This window comes from Eumetopias jubatus, unplaced genomic scaffold (assembly GCF_037043125.1).
Source record: "Eumetopias jubatus isolate StellerSeaLion01/CBP00866 unplaced genomic scaffold, mEumJub1_p1.0 scaffold_5, whole genome shotgun sequence".
Lineage (NCBI taxonomy): Eukaryota > Metazoa > Chordata > Mammalia > Carnivora > Otariidae > Eumetopias > Eumetopias jubatus.
Window position 1 is genome coordinate 63,487,133 of NW_028274811.1, and position 19,330 is coordinate 63,506,462.

A 19,330-nucleotide genomic window follows, 5' to 3' on the forward strand; every position below is an offset into this window, starting at 1 on the left:
GAATTTTCATTTCTCACTCAGTACCTGGAGAGCTTTGTCCCTGGCTTTTGATGTGACTGGTTCCTGCTTACTATTCAGATCTCAGCTCACAGAACCCCTCCTGACTCCCCTCTAAAGCGATTCATCCCATGACCCTTTGGGGGCCCCCTCTTTCCCTTAAAAACACTTTTATGTTAATTGTTTATGAGTTCATTTCTTTCACTGATTTAATTACTGTACAGGCCAATATTAAATAGATATAAGAAAAGGGGCTAAAGTTCAAGAAGCTTGGTCTTGAAGCAAGGTTGATCTTAATATATTGTGGGCAGTCTATAAAAACCTGTTACTTTATTCATCTTTTAGGATAAGGTATTTTTTTTACATGAAAACAATTTCAGCGAAGTACAGTACTAATCATCTAATCAGCTTTTCAGGACTTTAAGCCATAAGACCCTTTGTTAATGATTGTGCCATAAAAGACAAAGTGAGAATTAAAAATATTCATATGCAGGTTTTGGAGATTTAAAGCCTGTCAGCCTAATTTATGACACTTTTCAAGAGAAAGTAAGAATTACTCATAACGCACATTACACAAGGGAAGAAAATTTTAAAATTTACCCCTCTCCTCTTAAAAAGAAAAGCAAAAAAACAGAAAAAAAGACCCTTGTGTGAAAATGTTAATTATTTTTCCTAGTAACATTATTAGTCACAGATAATCATAAATCCATAGTGAAAAAATATAGTCATATAACTAAGAACATAAGAAATTTACGTAATGCCTATTGCGACTTGTAAGGACACCTACCTATCTTTAACTGCCATATCTCTCGTTCACCTGTGCCTTCACTACCATTCAGTAACTCTGAGCCAAATACACAAACACAAACATCATTCCCAGTGCTTTCTAGGAACAAGGCAAAGCAAGGAGGCAAAGCGAGCACCGTTACAAATAGAATCATCTAGAAGTGGGAATCTGCTCACTTCAAGGATATGTTTTCAATGGTGTTCTTATTTTAAATTTATAGTGAGCAAGGTAAGACACCTTTTTTCCCACCTTCTTCACCTAATTGACACACTTGACTGTAGTGAACGCTCCCTGTTCTAAGATGCCTTGTTAATTTCATATGCGATGGACTGTGGACTTTCTGTGTTTTTACCTGTAATGTCCCTGTCCCTTTTGAGTCAACAGTGTTTGGAAAAAGTAGGGAGAATTCTTGTTTAAGTTGTTCAATAAACTTTAATCCATAAGTGTGTGAAAACATACTGCTCAGAACTTACACATGTGGTAATTAGTCCCTGAGTAAACACTGAAGTCAAGTAAGCAACATGTGTAATTAAAACAAGATTAAAATGGCTACTATTTGTATTGGCTACTTGATAATCATTTTTGGGGGCACACATGTTTATTGCTACTACACACACAAAATATTTTTGAAGAAATTTTATAGAACTTTTAGATTTCTTGTGCTTTCAATGTCTTCATTTTGAAATAAAAATATTTCAAAAGATTTATCCCCCCTGTGTATTATCACTTTGATAACCTCTTAATTGAATATTTTAACAGCATTTTGGTAGATTTTTCTATGCCAGAAGATTTTCCTGAAATAGCAATTTTCCAATTTATGTTTAAAATAAAGAGTCAAAGAAATAAATCTAAATCTATTTTTTTCTTGATACCTAGTAAAGTCAGAGAAACAGCATGTTAAAATTAACATTAAGCCATTAAGCTGTAAGTCAGTGCTTTAGCTGAGTCAACACTGGTTCTTGCAAAGTTGCAACCAAAGGGAAAGGCTTCTCTGTTTAATGGATTTTCTGGGTACTTGGGAAAGTTTCCAAATAATTATTGGCTTCCCGCATGATTTGCCCAGTTCAGCACCCAGAATGGAACAGAGAAAGCAATAGCTGGTAGTGTGAATTTGTTGTTACCTGAAGAGATTATTAAATGTAGGTTTTTATACCTGGAAGTAGTCTAAAATGTATTGCTTTAATATGCTTTATAGCATAACACAGAATCAGCATTCTAGGTTACTCAATAACAAGTTTAGAAATATTCTTAAGATGTATTTCATGGATTTAAATCTACTACGTGATAAAAAGTTCAGTGAGTATGGATATAAAGTTCTAAATAGTAAGAGTTTTTTTGTTTAGTAGCTAATTACTCTTTTCTCTATATTTCTCCCTCTGTTTATTACTTATTTTATTCCTTTTTGTCACCTTTTTCTTGTGCTGATACTCTTGCCAGCAAGCTCACTGAGGAGATGGTCTGTCCTTCCTCAGAGAGTAACCCAATGCTTTGCATGAAAGAGGCCAGTGTTTATTAAGTGACTGCAGATTTTCTCAAAAGGACCCACAAATGCAGAGAAGACTAGGGCAGGGCTAGCAGATGCAAAGTTGGTATGAAAATACACATATTTCTGAATCCAGATGAAGGAATTTATAGAAATTGTATATTAATCTATAATCATTTCGTTCCTTGCCTTTTCTATTTATAACCATTAGGTATGCATATATGTATATACACACATATATGTTTAACTATATATGGGTGTGTATCTAATGTAGCCACTATGTAGTTGAAGAAAGGTATTGTCATGTTTGACATATCTATAGTTTAAAGAAACTGATATTTTGTATGTTTCTGTTTTAAAAAAAGTAATAAGATAATGCTGTCTTCTCTCTGTAGCATTCCATAATTTTCCATCCAGTTATCATAGTAGTTCCATATTCCTAGCAATGTCTGTCTCTCACTAGATTAAAAGCTGCATGAAGACAAAGACCAGGTATTTTTTTCATCATTCTACCCCCAGTGCTTAATGGAGGAGGAGCTTGCTGTAGCCTGAATGTTTGTATTCCTTCAAAATTCATATGTTGAATAGTGATCCCCACGTATTGGTTTTTAGAGGTAGAGCCTTTGGTATGTGATTAGTTCATGAGGGTGGAACCCTCATGAATGGGATTAGTGCCCTTATAAAAAAAGACCCAGGAGGGGTCACTTGTTCTTTTCCATCATGTGAGTTCACAGAGAAAAGACAGCCATCTATGCGCCAGGAAGCTAGCTCTCATCAGACACCAAATCTGTCACTGCTATGATTTTGGGCTTCTCACCCTCCAGAACTGTGAGAAATAAATTTCTGTTGTTTATAAGCCACCCCAGTCTATGGTACTGTCTTACAGCAGCCCAAATAAATGTATATATGTATGTGTGCAGTATATGAGTATTTTTACATATATATGTGTATGCCTGTATACACATTGCCTGCATCGGGGGACTCATCTATTATATTCATATGGTGATATTCTTAGTTTGAGCAAATGATAAGCCTGTGTTTAATATAATTGGTTCTTATTATTGTATTTGGCTTTATGTCCTGTCATAAACTAGTAGATTTTAGAAAGGTCATCTAATACTCATGATGTTACTAATTTTTATAATCTCATGATTAAGTTAGTTGATATTATATAGCCAATAATTTCTAGATTGAATTATTAATATTAATTACTAATAGTGTATATGTTCTGAATGCAGTTTGGAAAATATACCTGATCTTTGTGGATTTTACATTTATGGCAAATAGCATTACCCTGCCTCAAAAATATAAAAATGAATTAATTTAACTTTTCAAAACAGACTGAGTCCAAATGAGTTTTAAATGGAAGAGAGAAAATTAAGCTGGAGTAACACTTATCCAGTTCTCACATGAAATTTTGGCTCTGTGGATCATTTGTGATCATACATTATTAAATTCACTCCACCCCCTTTGATCCACTCCGCACCACCAGATCCCTACTCTGCAGATATTACATAAGGAACAGGATAGGATTGCAGTGGCCATTTGTAAATTGGATACTCTTCAAAGCTTCATGCACACATCAGGAAAATTGCTGCCTCCTGCCTTGGGTGGACTCTCATGGAGTGTAAGATGCTACGTGCAGTGTGAGAACCATGCATACGACCGCATTTGCTACCAAACTCATAATCCTCTTCCTCATCTGCCGCATCTCATTCCATGTGCTGGAAAGACATCTCTGAGCTTTGGAAAGACTGACGAGGACTTGATTAGTAAAAGTACCTGGATTTTGGTCCTGGGTTAATTCAACAAAGATATATCGACCACCTACCATGTGCCAGGTCATCGTTTAGGTGACTGGGATACATCAACGATCCCCACCTACCCTTGTGGAGCTGAGGGACACGCGTGGCAGAGATGGATACAGTTACATAAAAATGAGTAGAATAGTAACCCCAGTGCTGTAGAGAAAAGGAAAGGAAGGTATGAGAGGGATTGGGGTGCCAGAGGAGGGGCAGAATGCAGTTGACAGGGAGAATTCATCAAGAAAGTGGGAAATGACCCCAGATTTGAAGAAGGGGAGGAGATTAGCAGAGAGAAACTTCCCCTCATCAGCCATGCCACCTGGGACAAGCAACATAAAAGCTGTGGGTCTTGATTTCCTCATTGGTATGATGGGATATTGATCTAGATGGTCTACACTAGTTCTTTTTAAGTTCTTAAATCCCATAAATGACGATTTAACTTCTGCCAACATTACAGAACAGAAGCAGTCATATAGTGTTCATCCAGCCCTCACCATGTGTCACTAAATGCTATGAATGCCACAGGATTTCAGAAGTCCTCATCATGATAGTAGTCATTTGGAAGTATTTCATTACACTCCTTCATTTTTCGACAAACATGTTAAGCACCTACTGTGTGCCAAGCACTACTATACAGTTGGGGTGTTCCAAAGCGCACAGTGTGATGAGGCAAGGGAGGCGTGTTAGCACAAAGGGACACATGTTACACTGGAGCAGAGGGGTTTTTTGGGACACACACTGGATGGAGGGGCCAACCACACTGAGTGGGAGTGTCCACTTCCCACGGGGCTTCCAGATATACATTATTTTTTCCTCTTATTATCCTTTCAAAAAATTTAAAGTAGCTTATATGTGTTCACCTTACATATTACTTAAGTTTGAAAAGCTTCAGTTTCCACAAGGAAAGTAAAAATGATCAGATGATGGGGAAATCTTAAATTGTGAAATTAAAGAGGACAAAGAAGGCAACTTAGAAAATATTTACATCCTTAGAACTAAGGTAATGATATGGTTCTGTTAACAAATGAATTTGACAAGTTGACATCTTTCCACCAGTATTTGTGCTCCTTTTATGTTTAAAAGTCATTTTTTTTGGTCGCTGTTATTATTTTCATTAATATTTCCCCATGTTTTTATTTAAATTCTAGCTAGTTAAAATATAGTGCAACATTAGTTTCAGATGTGGAATTTAGTGAATCAATACTTTCACACAGCACCCAGCGCTCATCACAAGTGACCTCCTTGATCCCCATCACTCATTTAACCCACCACCCCCAAGCCCATAAAAGTCAGTTTTCCATGACGGTTAGGAAGTAATAACCGTGACAACAACAACTATTATCTATCAGGAGCTTATTGTTTGCCAGGCTCAGTACTAGGCACTTTTCTATGTATTATCTAATTTAATTCTCACAGTGCTCTGTGGAATCTGTGATCATGCCCAGTTTTCTAGATGTGGTAACTGAGACTTGAGGTGAAGTTAGTTGTCCAAGGTCTAAAACCAGTAAGTGGCTGTAAGGCTAACAATCTTGAACTTGCCATCAGAACACATTTTCTTGAACACCAGAGGCAGGAAGTGCTGGCTCTCTGACCTGGGTAAGGTCAAGCACTTCAGTATTCAGTGTAACTGTAACTACTTTGCTTTTCACATTGGTTAATGGGCAAGTGGTTATAACATTTCTCTGCTGTCTTAAGACTTGTAGTTTAAAAAGTGTATTCATCACCTCTGAATTTCTGTTGGAAATTAAAAGTCTACACAAAGTGTTTTTGGACCTAATCCAAATATGTTAAAAATTGTGCTTCTGTATGATTTGGTACTCCATACAAAATTCTTCCTAATGATCTCAAGTTTCAAAGGATTTAGAAGTTGTTTAATGAGGCACCTTATGAAATGAGGAGTCTAATCCATTAGTTGAGAGTGTTAGGGAGAAGACATTAGCTAAAGCTATCTCTTCCTGTAGAAGTAATTGAGGAAATTACCCTTCCCTACACTGAGGACAGTGTATGATATACAAGTGAATATACTGACTACGCATTTTCAACAGACTTCATGGACAAGTGGAATTTGCTTTCTCGTGTAACCAAATTGATTGAACAAAAAAAAAAAATAAAAATAAAGGGAATGAATTAGTACTCATGCAATTTTATTTAAACCTGTGTTTTTCCCCATGGGAAGTTGGGAGAGTTCTCATCACGAGAAAATGCTTTTCACTAGAAACGCTTTGCACAGGGACCTCCACTTGCTGTTTTTTCCCCCCGGTAACCTGACTTTTTTATTTTTATTTTTTAACCCAGATTAAGTTTCTTGAGCCTATATCTCTATGAAAGTTCCCACAACAAAACTGGGAGGAAGCCCTCAGAAAAATAATTAGGTAACTCTTACGCATGTGACTCAAGAATGTCTTAAAGTGTTGAACATCTTTATCATGGCAGCCAAGGAGAATTCGAGGATGGTGGGCATTATTCCTCTGGTATTATTTAGGCCTGGAGAACTTATAGTACAAAAATAGAAACTTAATGAAAAATGGGAGATAGAAAAATTGTTTTTGTAGTAACATGAATTTTGAACAATTTTCTTTTTTTTTAAAGATTTTTATTTATTTGACAGAGAGAGAGATAGTGAGAGAGAGGGAACACAAGCAGGGGGAGTGGGAGAGGGAGAAGCAGGCCTCCTGCGGAGCAGGGAGCCTGATGCGGGGCTCAATCCCAGGACCCTGGGATCATGACCTGAGCCAAAGGTGTCTGCCTTAATGACTGAGCCACCCAGGCGCCCCTGAACAATTTCCTATCACTGAGAGAAGCTCATACTGCTTATCAGTCCAATTCAGGAATTTGAGATTTAGATTACTAATTTAATCTTCTGACTGTAAAATTCATATAAAATTTTAGGAGGATTTCAGCTCCCTTAAATTCCTTCTGGGCCAAGTTTGATAAATAACAGTTTTAAATGTGAGAAAATAATATAGTATTTCAGTATGTAGTAGAGGTCATCTGCTTCAGTGATTATTTACTGGGCTCTATGGTTCACTTTTGCATTATAAAAGACCACTGAAATTATGGCAGACCCTTTGGAGGTATTTCTCTGAAGGACTGAAGAATATGAAAGTTCAATCTGAATGCAATCATAAAGGAAAAAGAAAATGTTTTATTGAATAAAAATAACGATGATGGGTATTTAGAGTAATTTTAAAATAAATTTCGACTTAACGGATGTAGCATCATAATCTTGTCCCAAATCACATTTCAGTATCAACTTCCACAAGCAAAGTATAGACCTTGTAGTTTTATTACTTGAAAGCTGTGAGTAACTTTCTAAGCATATGAATTTATAATTAAAATGAAGTGGACTATTATGTCACTTAAAAAATTGTGTAGTATATGCAAATGATCTGGATAATTCTGATCACTTGTGTCAAAAATGCCTTTGCACTAAATTTCAGCAGAGTATATGGGGTTGGAAAGGCTGGAGCAACAGAACTTTTCCTCACTGAGAACACTTGAGTCTGACTTACAGACTCCCCAGGAGTATTTTAAAAATGATATTTTCATACTCTGGGGGCAATTTAGACCAAATGTTTTATACATGGTTAATAATGTAATAGGAATTTAATAATTACTTGAAACCACAGCCAAAATTTATTTTACAGAGGATTTAAAACTGCTATTGTTAATGAGTAGGTATTACTATTTTGGCTGAATTGAATTCTACGATTAGATGTTAAAGGATGTTATCCCTCCTCAAGAAATCTCTGTGTGTAAATACCGTAAAGCCTTTGGAAGACAGCTTGGATTCTACTATACACATTAAAAGAAATAGCTGAGTCAGCAGCTTGCATAGTAAAATTTACAATTATATAATTCCTTTTCACGGTCCAACATTGGAAAACATAAAGCTGTGGGAAGCAAAGAGAACTGTAAGAGAGATGTCTAAAATAGCTAGACATTGTCAAATTCAGAATTCTATTTGTGTAGTCATAATATAGGCAGGAAAATACTTCTAGCAAGACTTACACTATCATTTGACCTTCACAAATCATACTTTCCAACAGTGGATGGCAGTTTTCTGAGAGTACACTTTTGACCTTGAAGATATAACTTAATGTTTTATGTCTCTTGGCAAACTTAGAATGCCTCTTGTACCCAAACTGAGTTCATCTAAAATTAATATCATCATATGTTTAAGCTGTTATGGTCTATAATTCTTATTTGAATTATTCAGCATCCAAGGGCAAAGAGAGACACTACAGCTCCTTTAAAACTCTCTTTTTCTTATTGCATAAGTCTCTCAGCTTTCTTAATGCAGGATGTCCCTCATCTGAAGCTGGGATTGAGGAGACAGCTGCATTTTACTGCAGCCTCAAATCTTGCTACAGCTCTCAGGCTTAGCATTCAGCCGAGCTGAAAAGAAATATGCAGGAGCAATATAGTGGTGGATGGGAAACTAAAGCTTTAACAGAGGAGAGTGTCAGAAAGTGAGTTAATCTCTCTTGAACCTTAGCTTGTCTCACTTTCATTTTCATATTGTTTTTCTTGATGATCACTCTCACAGAATGACCTTGCATCCTAAGTTTTACTTCCTCTATCTCCCCACTCTCGCTTACGTTTAAATAAATTGATGCCCTGCATTCTACTTAGAAGATAGCAACTGTACTACAAAGCCTTGAACAATGGCATCAACCCCGCTGCAGCTGGACATTCGTAAGCCATTCCACTTTAATCATCCTCAATTCTTAACCCTACTGTAATGCAATAGCAGTCAAAAGCCGGAGAACATGTTCATCAATTAACAGAAAGGAAAAGAAAAAGTCAATGCAGCAGAACTAAAATTGAGAAGCACCAACCAAACATCCCAACTCTAAGTGACTTGAAATTAATTTGACTTTCATAAGAGAACCTGTGTTTTCTTACCTTGGACGTGAATAACTCTGTCATGATCTAGAGTATAGTTGTCTGAATGATGATCAGCCCAGCAGATTGAAATCAGCACCAGAAGAAGTAGACTCTTCATCTTTATAACCCAGGGAGTCTTCTTCACTGTGAGAGCATCACATACAAAGAGGCTTGTGAGATTTGGAACCCTTTGGAGTGTTGCACTGCACTACCTATTACGGCCTTATCATCATAGAATGGGTCTGTAAGAATATTTAACCCAATCTGTTCAGAAAGTTACTGTAGCTGTCTTTGGGAGCTGAAGACTGCAGCTTTGAACAATTCCAGTTTCCCTTATGTAGCCAGAGTCCAAACAGTGTTTAACTCTATCTTTGCAGAATTGTAAATCTAGAAATTTAAATCAGTGTTGTTTTGATATAAAGAGTTATAGTTGGTTACAAAAAGATATGGCAATGATATAGAAAGACTTTAAAAAATATTTAAATCTCTGAATTTGAAGTATTACTTGACAGAACAACCATTTGATGTATCTGTAGAGGAGTAATCGCTGGTCTAATTAGAATCTTAAACCAGGGCAAATAAAGAATATGTGCTTGAAAGTTGACATCATCATTCTTTTTACATGTAGCTTCCTGAGCAGGTTAGATTTGCTTGTTCTGAATAAAAAAAGAAGACAAAAAAAAAAAAGTCCCTGGTGAAGCAAAAGCAACACATTTATTACAGATTCACTTACCATCTTAAACCGTGCTTGGGTCGATGGTGAAGAGTTGAAAATGAGGGACAAACTAGGTTCGAGTTGTGCATGCTACCACTGCAGTCATCCTGATTGATTTTTCATTCATTTCTACCTGAAATGCTGACGCACCAACTCCAAGTGCCAGGTAGGGTCTCTGCAGTTGGTAGAGGCACGGCCGGCTGCAGGCAACATCCCTGCCAGCCTCCCGGGCAATAAGGCAGATGAAGAGCAGAACCGGACAGCACAGCGCAGCTCTGGTCGTAAGTGAAAGAGGCAGGGCCATCGCTGGGTTGTCCTTTATTGCAAGACCAATTTGAGAAAAGGGGACATGGTCCCCCCAAACTTTGTCATCTGAAGGACTAAAAAGCGACTCCAAGTGGTGCAAGCCTCATGACCTTGGCCGTATTTGCCAGGCAAGAATTTCAGGGTCGCTCCTCTATTTTAATGTGAAAGCTGAGGCAAATATTAACAAGGGCTTTCTTTTTCTCTCATCACATAGCAGCCCTAACAACACTTGGCTATTTTTAAAACTGAAATTGCACAGTACTGGCTTCTCACACTAATTTGTTTTTTCCAGGAAAGCTTGACTCCCTGGAATACTTATTAAAGAGCTTTGAGTCTGTTCCTGGAGTTCCTTGCAGGCCAGCCTTGACTCCGGAGCCTGATGATAACACGAGTCACGGGTGTCCCCTGTCTCTCCTGGGACAGAGCCACCTCCCTGCATTCTCCCCTCTAAAACTCAGCATCGCTGGGATGCCTATGGCTTCAGTCGTTCATGTTAACTTTATTCCTTTTCTTTCTCTTCCTTATGTCACAGAAAGAAGATGATGGATGAGCAAATTAAGAAACTTACTTTTCTAGGAAACTCAGAGTGTCAGAGTGTCACCTTCAAAATTCTACCTGAGTTGCTAATCTTATTTTCTGAAGTTCACTTGCTTGTTCCTCTGAGGGTTTTTGGGAAATAATGATTTTTTTGAAGCTACAGATGTTTGTCCATAGAAATATTACTTACAAATATTATCAGTTTTCAGCCCAGAATTGCACTTTTGGTGAATAAACATAATAAAGGTGATCTTTTGGAATTTGGGATGTCATTGGGGCAATTATATACACAAACATAAAACAATGAGCAAACCAGCACAAGAGGTATCGGGGGCTCTCTGCTTGCCACAGGAGTCAAAGGAAAGGAAAATGTGGAAGAGAGTGTGAGGAAAGCATACAATTTCAGCAGTTAAAGAAAGGAGAAATTCAAAAAGTGAGGGATCAGAGGAATAGAGGCGGAGAAGTTGCTATATTAATTTTCCCATTGGTGTGGTCATTTACAGCATAATTTACACACACTCACACGCCCATTTTTAGACTTGTGCATCCTACCACTACAGTCATCCTTATTTTTATTCACTTTTCTTCAAAATATATTACACACAAATTTATATATCTCCTTTAATTCCATACCATAGTATTAAAAGTTATATCACCAAGGGTTTGTCCCATTGAATTAGCATATTAACTGTCCAAGGACTCGGTTTTTAATTGCAGACATCCCAGGTGGTGTGGGGGTGATAAATAACAATTCTAACAGCAATTCCTTTTAACTGAAAGTCTATTAGCCAAGTGCTATGCTAAGCATGGTACCTGCAATGGTTCATGCAGTCCTTGAGCTCATGAGACCAAAACTTCCATATTTCCTGATTCAGACAGTTACCTTGCTGACGGTCACATATCTAGTAAGCAGTAAAGTTTGTATTTGCTTTCAAGCAAAAGCAACACCTACTTTAAAAAGTTGCACTTACTTTTCTGAAAGTGAAGCTTAATGTGTTCTTTGTTTAATTGCCTTGTTTATTTAGGCTCTTTGACTTGAACCTACTATGGTCTTAAATCCTTAACTTGTGTTATATGTCAATATACATTTTTTGCCCCACGACTTACATGGGAGAAGTTAGATGGTATTTTCTTTAACATGACTGTGCCCTGCCTCATTCCTATTCATTTATAATATCACTGGGTGTCATGAACACTGCTTTGATGGCTCACATGGGTATACACACACACACACACACACACACACACACCATCATCATCATCTTCAATTTAAAAAGGATATTGCACATCTTCAGTGATTTGTGAGTAGAAGAGAGGCGCATGTCAGTGAGCACTTCTGAGCACCCACCAGGCATTCAGGCACTCCTGGTAGGAGAGAGTGGGAGTTATCTTTGCTACCCCAGCAGTGAAATGACTGTCTTACCAAAAGAGGTGAAACTAGACAAACGAACACTAGGGACACGATCTTCAGTGTTTAAACAAACAGCAGTACAACATGAGGTACTGCACAATGGATGGAGGTCCTTGAGGACAAGGGCTGTGCCCCTTGTCTGAGTTGAGCGCTGGGCCTCAGTGAAGGATGCCTCAGGCATAGCGGGTGGTCTTGCGAGTGAATGAATGGACTCCTGTTTGTTTGCATTTTGTAACAATCTTTTCTCTGGGTATCCAGCTATGTTAGGTAAAAAGTGTTCGTTTTTGATATGAGTAAAACTTGGGAAATTTGGGGGACTTTTATACAACCAGTTATTACCAGCCTTGAACTAGTGCTCAGTTTAGCTGCAACTCACACATCAATGGTCTCTTTTTACAGCCTCCCAAGACTTGCCGCCCCATACCACAACCAGTTTCAAGAGGGGTTCATATGGAAATATCTGTGTTCTTGGTCAAAGACCTATGATGGGACTGTAATATTACAGTTTTGCTTGGGTGATAATTAAACCACTATTCAGAAGCAAGGTACTGTGGCCAACATAAAATTCTAATAGTCTGATAGAAATAAAGATAAACTAATACCAACAGTCTAATACCAAAGCGGCCAATTGCTAGTCCTTAAACTACTGTGTTAAAATTAATGTTAGTGGGGCGCCTGGGTGGCTCAGTCATTAGGCGTCTGCCTTCGGCTTGGGTCATGGTCCCAGGGTCCTGGGATCGAGCCCCGCATCGGGCTCCCTGCTCCGCGGGAAGCCTGCTTCTCCCTCTCCTACTCCCCCTGCTTGTGTTCCCTCTCTTGCTGTCTCTCTCTCTCTCTGTGTGTGTCAAATAAATAAATAAAAACCTTTTTAAAAAATTAGTGTTAGGATGGTAGCTACACTTGTGAACACAAGGTAATGTATAGACTTGTCAATTCACAATATTGTACCCCTGAAACTAATGTAACATTGCCTGTCAACTATACTTCAATTTTAAAAAATAATAATAAAATTACTGTATTAGGTAGTGGGGAACTAAGCCAGTTGGAAGGCACACATGCTGTTTGCTGCGCTACGAGAGAGCTAGGCCACATATTTCCTGAGCAACTGCTACATGCTAGCAACTGCCCTGGGAACCTCACCCATTTAATTACTATTTCTCAAAACAACCCAATTGAAGAAGGATGTTATTTTTTTTAAGATTTTATTTATTTATTTATTTATTTATTTAGGAGAGAGAGAGGGAATGAGGGAGGGAGAGCACAAGCAGGGTGAGGTGCAGAGGGAGAAGCAGACTCCCCACTGAGCAGGGAACGAGATGCAGGGCTCAATCCTGGGACCCTGGGATCATGACTTGAGCTGAAGGAAGACGCCCAACCGACTGAGCCACCCAGGCGCCCCAAAGAAGTATGTTATTATACACATTTTATAATTCCAGCAATAGAGTCAGTGTGGTGGAGTTCCAAGCATGTAGAGAGGGAGGTCCTGGGGATCTGGGCAGTCTGACCCCAGAACTTGCACTCTCCAGCACCATCCATGAGGTCCTGTGTGCCCCGAGGAACGCTTTCGGCGGTCCTAGCTGGTTCTCTCAGATCCCTTACAGTTCACACAAGTCAGAATGCTGTCCCTCATCCCTCTCTCCCTGGGTTATAGGAGTAGCACTTACCACAGCCCTCTTTGCACAAGGCATGTTTGAGTACAAAGTCTCAATGCTTTCCTCACTGTGTGCCCAAGACCCAGGACCTCCCTGTGCCAAGAGGAAGAATGAATGGAAAACTGGACCTGGGAGAAACAGCTGTAAGGACTAAGGCAGCCAAGACTGAGGAGAGTTTAACACTGTTTCAAGAGTTACCTGTATTATTATATGGAGGATGGTGAGAGTTACTTTTTTCCTCCACTGAGGACATAATGAACTAAACCAGATTTCAATTTAGCACTTGAAATTTAGTTTAAAAATTATAAGAATCAATGCAGTTTGCTAAAGATTGAATAAGAATCTCATTTAACAGAATTACATTGAAAGAGACTGAATCTTTTTCTCCTTGGTATCTTTTAAATCTGATCCAGTTATAGGCAGAAGAGGGTTCATGATCAGTGTTTCTTAAAACTTGGTCAGCGGTGCAGTGAAATGAAAAAAAAATACAAAAGAAAGAAAGAGAAGGGACTGCTAAAGTGCACTTCTTCATTAGGTTACATTAATTCATTTAAAAAATTTGAGGTTTTTGTGAAGTAACTTTTTTTTTTTTACCTTATTGCTGTTAGAATGGCCTCTATTTCATGGAATTAAAAATTGTAGGCTTCTCAAACTGTATATTTTTTCATGTTTAGCAATTTAAAAAAATGATAACCTTACCCTGGCTCCTCAGGTGCTCTGCTGTTGGTGGTTGGCTTTGTTTTTTGCTTTGACTCTCCAGGTATGTGTGATCCCGGAGGTCACACCTCTGACCCAAAGGATAGCTAAAGAATTCAGACTAACAATGCATTTGAGTTGTTTAGTGCGTGGAGGGACAGTTGGTTCTTTACCTAAGCCCCAGGATTTATCGCACACAATGGGGTAATGCAGAACTGCTTGGAATATACCTTAACGCTCAAGAGAGAAGCCATAACTAAAAAAAAAAAAAAAAAAAAAAAAAAAAAAATCTTTGTGCAATGATACAACTCCCCTCAGGGAGTGAGTTTATATAAACTTCAAATGAACATAGCATTTTCCCCTGTTATCTTGCATTGTTCCATGAAAGCACAGGCTACTGAAGAAGCTAAAGAGCATTTATGATGCCCTGAATTAGATGGCCAGCCATGGGCCCTTTCTAATCTGGTTGTGCTCAGTCTTTGCTTCCTAGGATCCTCATGACTCTCAGAATAATCTGCATCTTAAAATTTATGAGTTATTTCTTTTTCTGTTCTTCTGTATTTTGAAATCACCTACTTTATCTCCATTTTTCCTCTAAATTTTCCATCATTGTTTTATCTTTTCTTGTTTTTCTTCTCTCCTTCTATTTCTGCATATGAATCTCGCCCAACCTCTCCATTTTTCTCTCCACTTTTCTCCTCTTCCTATGTTTTATAATATTTATCACATTACTTGATATCTGACACAATCGTATAAACCAGTAGCATGTCCATTGGAGCTCTCCTAGGCAGGTGGGGAGATACGGTGTTAAGTGTAAAGGAAGAAAGGGAAAATTTCGTTTCAGTCCTGGCTCTGCTATTTTCTAGTTGTGTGATCCTGACAGAAGTCATTCGGCTGCTTTTGGGTCATGGGTTTTTAGCCATCAATTGGAATAGTCAATGACAAATGTCAATGTCTTATACACAGTAGTTAATTAGTTACTATTGTTATTATGTGATGCTTTTCTTTCTGGAGAGTTCAGGCCCTCCATTCTACTCATATCGCATTTTAGGACTGTCCTCCTCAGCAAATAAATTCATGGATTTTAAAGGGTTAATATCAGTAATGCTTGTTGAAATAGCAATTCAAGTCACTTACTGCTTTTGGCTGGTTATTCTTTGCCATCTCTCTATCTCTCTCAGAGAATATTGATGGAGTTAGGGACAAACTCAGCATCCCTTCCTTTAATCAAAGTTCATTTGTTCATTAACCCATCTGAACCTGCTTTAAATAATTCTTGAGATGAGAGTTAGACTTACCCCCAACCAATTTTATGAAAGAATTCTGCAGTGGTTTTGTCTATAGGTTTTCCAAAACAAGTTGAAAAAAGGCATACATGAATAAAAGTACAACTTGTATTTGGTGTTCCATATAGTGTTCAATTCTGCAAGCTTTTGTTGAATACCTAGGGTGTGTGGGGGAAGCAGTGTGTACACATATTAACAAGCGTAGGGCCTTTTCTTGTTTCCAAGTAACAGTCTGGCATTGCTGAATGAATAAATGAATAAAGCACGTACAGCAGGATTCTGACACTTCTAGGTTGTAAACTATGTAAAACCCTAACCTTAAAGTGATGCTTAAAAGTTGCGAACATTTCATTCAAAATTTTTTTGCATACGATACCTTTACTTGGAATTGTGTTCTCTATCCCAGCTCACACTGAGGTTGGGGATGCATTTCTAGGTATAATAAAGATAGTATTATATACTTATTTTACATCTTATTTGACTCATTTTTCTACTATGAAAACAGTAAGCAGAGTACACTAGGCCTCTCCAATTTTGTGATGTGTCCTTTTCAGCCAGGAGTCTCTTAAAATGGGATAATACCACTGGACAGGTAGTTTCAAAATTCACTCCTATGACAGGAAGAAGAGAATATAAGTTGTAACTCTAGTAGGTGAAGACTTTCTTGTCATTGTGTGCTCTTAGTGAATTTTGCGTGTAGCCACATCATACAGGTGGGATGGCAAGTGTACTCGGACATACCAACTCATTCTGACAATACATACTTGAAAATGTCTGTTTCCCTGTGCATTTACATGGGCAGTCAGTAAGACTCTCCTCTCTGTTGGCTCAGAGGGTATCACAGATTTGCTCTCAATATATTCCAATATTCTAATTCTAACTCTAGTGGATAATTCACAATATGTTGGAGAAAAAAACTGGTACAACAGGTAGACAAGAAGACCTATGGTTTCCAAGTTCCCGAGGGTAGTAGAAATGGCACCAGCAGTTTTGGCATGTTGTGGTCAGCTCTGTCTAGATATCATCCATGGGCTTCTCACAATCTACTCAAAAGCTTTTCAGTTACATGAGATTTCTAAGTTTTCAGGATTGGGCGGGAACATGTCTTCTGTAATTAATAGTTTTTTCTTAACCGGATAGTTGTCAGTAGAGGAAGTCAATAAATACATTGTTAATGTATTAACAATGCATTTTGATGATGACAGTAATATTAAAAGAAAATCAACCTCTTCCCTTCTATTTATCTTTGGAGAATGTAGCCCACATTTGGTGCCCTGAAAACCATAACTTTACCATAGAACATTAAAAACTAGACTGTAATCGATATGAATCTTATATTGCTATGCTTTTATAGGTGTATCCTTCATGGAATACAGAAGAAAATATTCATTTTCTATCATTACACATAAAGAAAATGGTAAAAAAAATCAAACCACGTCACGAAAAATTCTTAAAAGATAACTAAATCTGTCAGGATAGAAATTAACATTGCTGCCCCTTCTCAGGCTATCTCAGAGTTACTTTATATTTTAATGCGTTCAATACCGCCACAGTGTGTTGGCATTATAACAATGACTGGATTATGGGACTAATAAATCCACATGGTAGAAGTAATTTTGACTAAAATAAAAGCTTCACTAAAATTTTCTTCATTTCTTCTGGCCAAGAGTAATTTCCCCCAAAACCAACAATAAAGCATATACATATGTTAGCATCATTCTGGAAGAAAAAAAAAAGTTTTCTCTAAAAGTGAATAAGTGTACTCTAAAGACTATTCTTGCTAGGCATACTTGTGTAAGAAAGACCTTATTTTATAATTTATTCTTTGATTCCATGATCAAAAATCTCAATAGTGTCAACAACAAGGCATTATATTGAGTAATATAAAATTAAACTTCAAAATTTTTTTCTTAATGTAAAAAATCAAATGACTTATTGTCATTATCAGTAATAATAAATGATTTCTGAACACTGAACAAGGAATTTGGCACTACATTAAGAACCCTGCAAAGGTAGACATATTTCCTAGTGAATTGCAATTCAAATAGAACTTAAGCACAGGCATTTAAGAGACTGAAAGGCCCCCTTTAACCAAAAATGTATAGTAAACAGGTTTTTCTGAAACACTCTAGTAGAATGAATATATATATATAAAAGAATATTAAGAGCTTAGATTGTTAACTCATTGTTTCCCTTACAAATAACAAATCCAAAAACAGACTATAGCAAATAAAATAAAACAACATCAATTTTTTTTATTACTCATTGGCATCATTTTAAAACCATGGAAAAATAACTCTTCTTTATATTTTAATATGCAAATAATAAAATTGACAAGTGAGAGGACTACTTTTAAATGTGGGTCGTATAAAAATGAATTTAGAATCGAGCTCACATGCCTTCAACTAAACGAATGCAAACCTCTAACAGGCCCTTGTAATTTGAAACAAAAGTTTTTAAGTAAAATATTTAGAAGTAGGGTTTATATGGGTAGAAAACTGATCATAACATCACTTTTAATTAAACTGTTTTTGAAAGTATTTCTAATTGAGCTAGCAAAACAGTATTTTTAAGACTGTTTCATTCACAATTTTAACATTTCTTAAAAAGTTCCAAATTCCGACAGCTCTCAGGTAAACATTATATGAATACTGGATCTAAAAATACAACTGCAAACCATCTACAAGATAGCTTTGTGGTATCACAGATGCAACAGTAACAAGCTTTCTACATAACACCAAATCCAAATCTCAACTCACCACTGGACCACCCATGTAATTCTAAACTAGTTGACAAACAGTAAGAATCAGGTAACTCACATGTATTTTATACGGTGATCAGACTCTGAGAAGGTGTAGAAAGATTTTAAATATATATCAATTCTGATTTTTTTACAAAATACAAGGAAGAGTTTTATGATCGATGATTTACTGAGGTATCTGATTGTACTAAGTCATGATAAAAACAAAAAAAATCCATTGATGGTCGTTAGCAGCAGAAACTTCTGTCTCTTCTGGGCTTGGTGCAATCTCCACCTCTTTTGGCTGCCACTTTTAAGGTCTCTTCCAAGACCCTGAAGCAAGTTTATTATTGGTTCACATCCTACGTCAAAGCATGATCCTCATCAGAATTCAGTTCATTGGCTTATGAGTAACAAAGCCTGTTGCAGTCCAAAAGGCTGTGTCTACACAGCACAAAGAGGGAGAATACAATACTCTCCAATTAACTTGGCAAATATCAACAGCTAAGCTCATTAAATTAAGTTTCCAAATTGGTTTTATGAAGTGAGATACAGCCCAAGAATTCACGTTGGTAGGTTTTTAAGAGATAGTGATCTTTGAAAGTGTTTTATAAGCTTTTAAAAACTAAATAATCCTCATTTACATCTTTAGCTGAGGCATTTATTCATTCTGAAAACAGCCAATACCATTTAACCAACCTTCTTTATAGGCACGGAAGCTCTGATTTACTGTCACTTAGAACTGACTACTCTAGATCCAAAGATATCTACATAATTTGTAAATTTCTTTCATAAATAACAATGCCATTTAATACTTTTGAGATACATAAGTATCAGGCTCATCTTTGACTCAGAACCAAATAACCGTCTACGAGTACAAAACATAAAAATATGGGCCGTATTCTCACAAGAAGTAGGGAAAGTATGTCCATCTAAATCTCAAAGGTTTTTCAATCCTTGAATACCATAAAATTACCACCCCCACCCTTCCCACAGACCCTTCCTTTCAACCTGGCTCCAAATTT

The 19,330-nt window shown here is 37.3% G+C and overlaps 1 protein-coding gene across 1 annotated transcript in view; it reads right to left on the reverse strand.

Annotated features, from left to right (window-relative positions):
* The window catches only part of HAPLN1 (hyaluronan and proteoglycan link protein 1), a 31,410-nt gene extending 22,330 nt beyond the window's left edge, over window positions 1–9,080 (reverse strand). The window contains exon 1 of the mRNA XM_028114589.2: window positions 8,981–9,080. Within this exon, the coding sequence (XP_027970390.1) occupies window positions 8,981–9,080 (100 nt within the window). The remainder of the gene's footprint in view (window positions 1–8,980) is intronic.
* Between the last annotated feature and the right edge of the window lie 10,250 nt (window positions 9,081–19,330).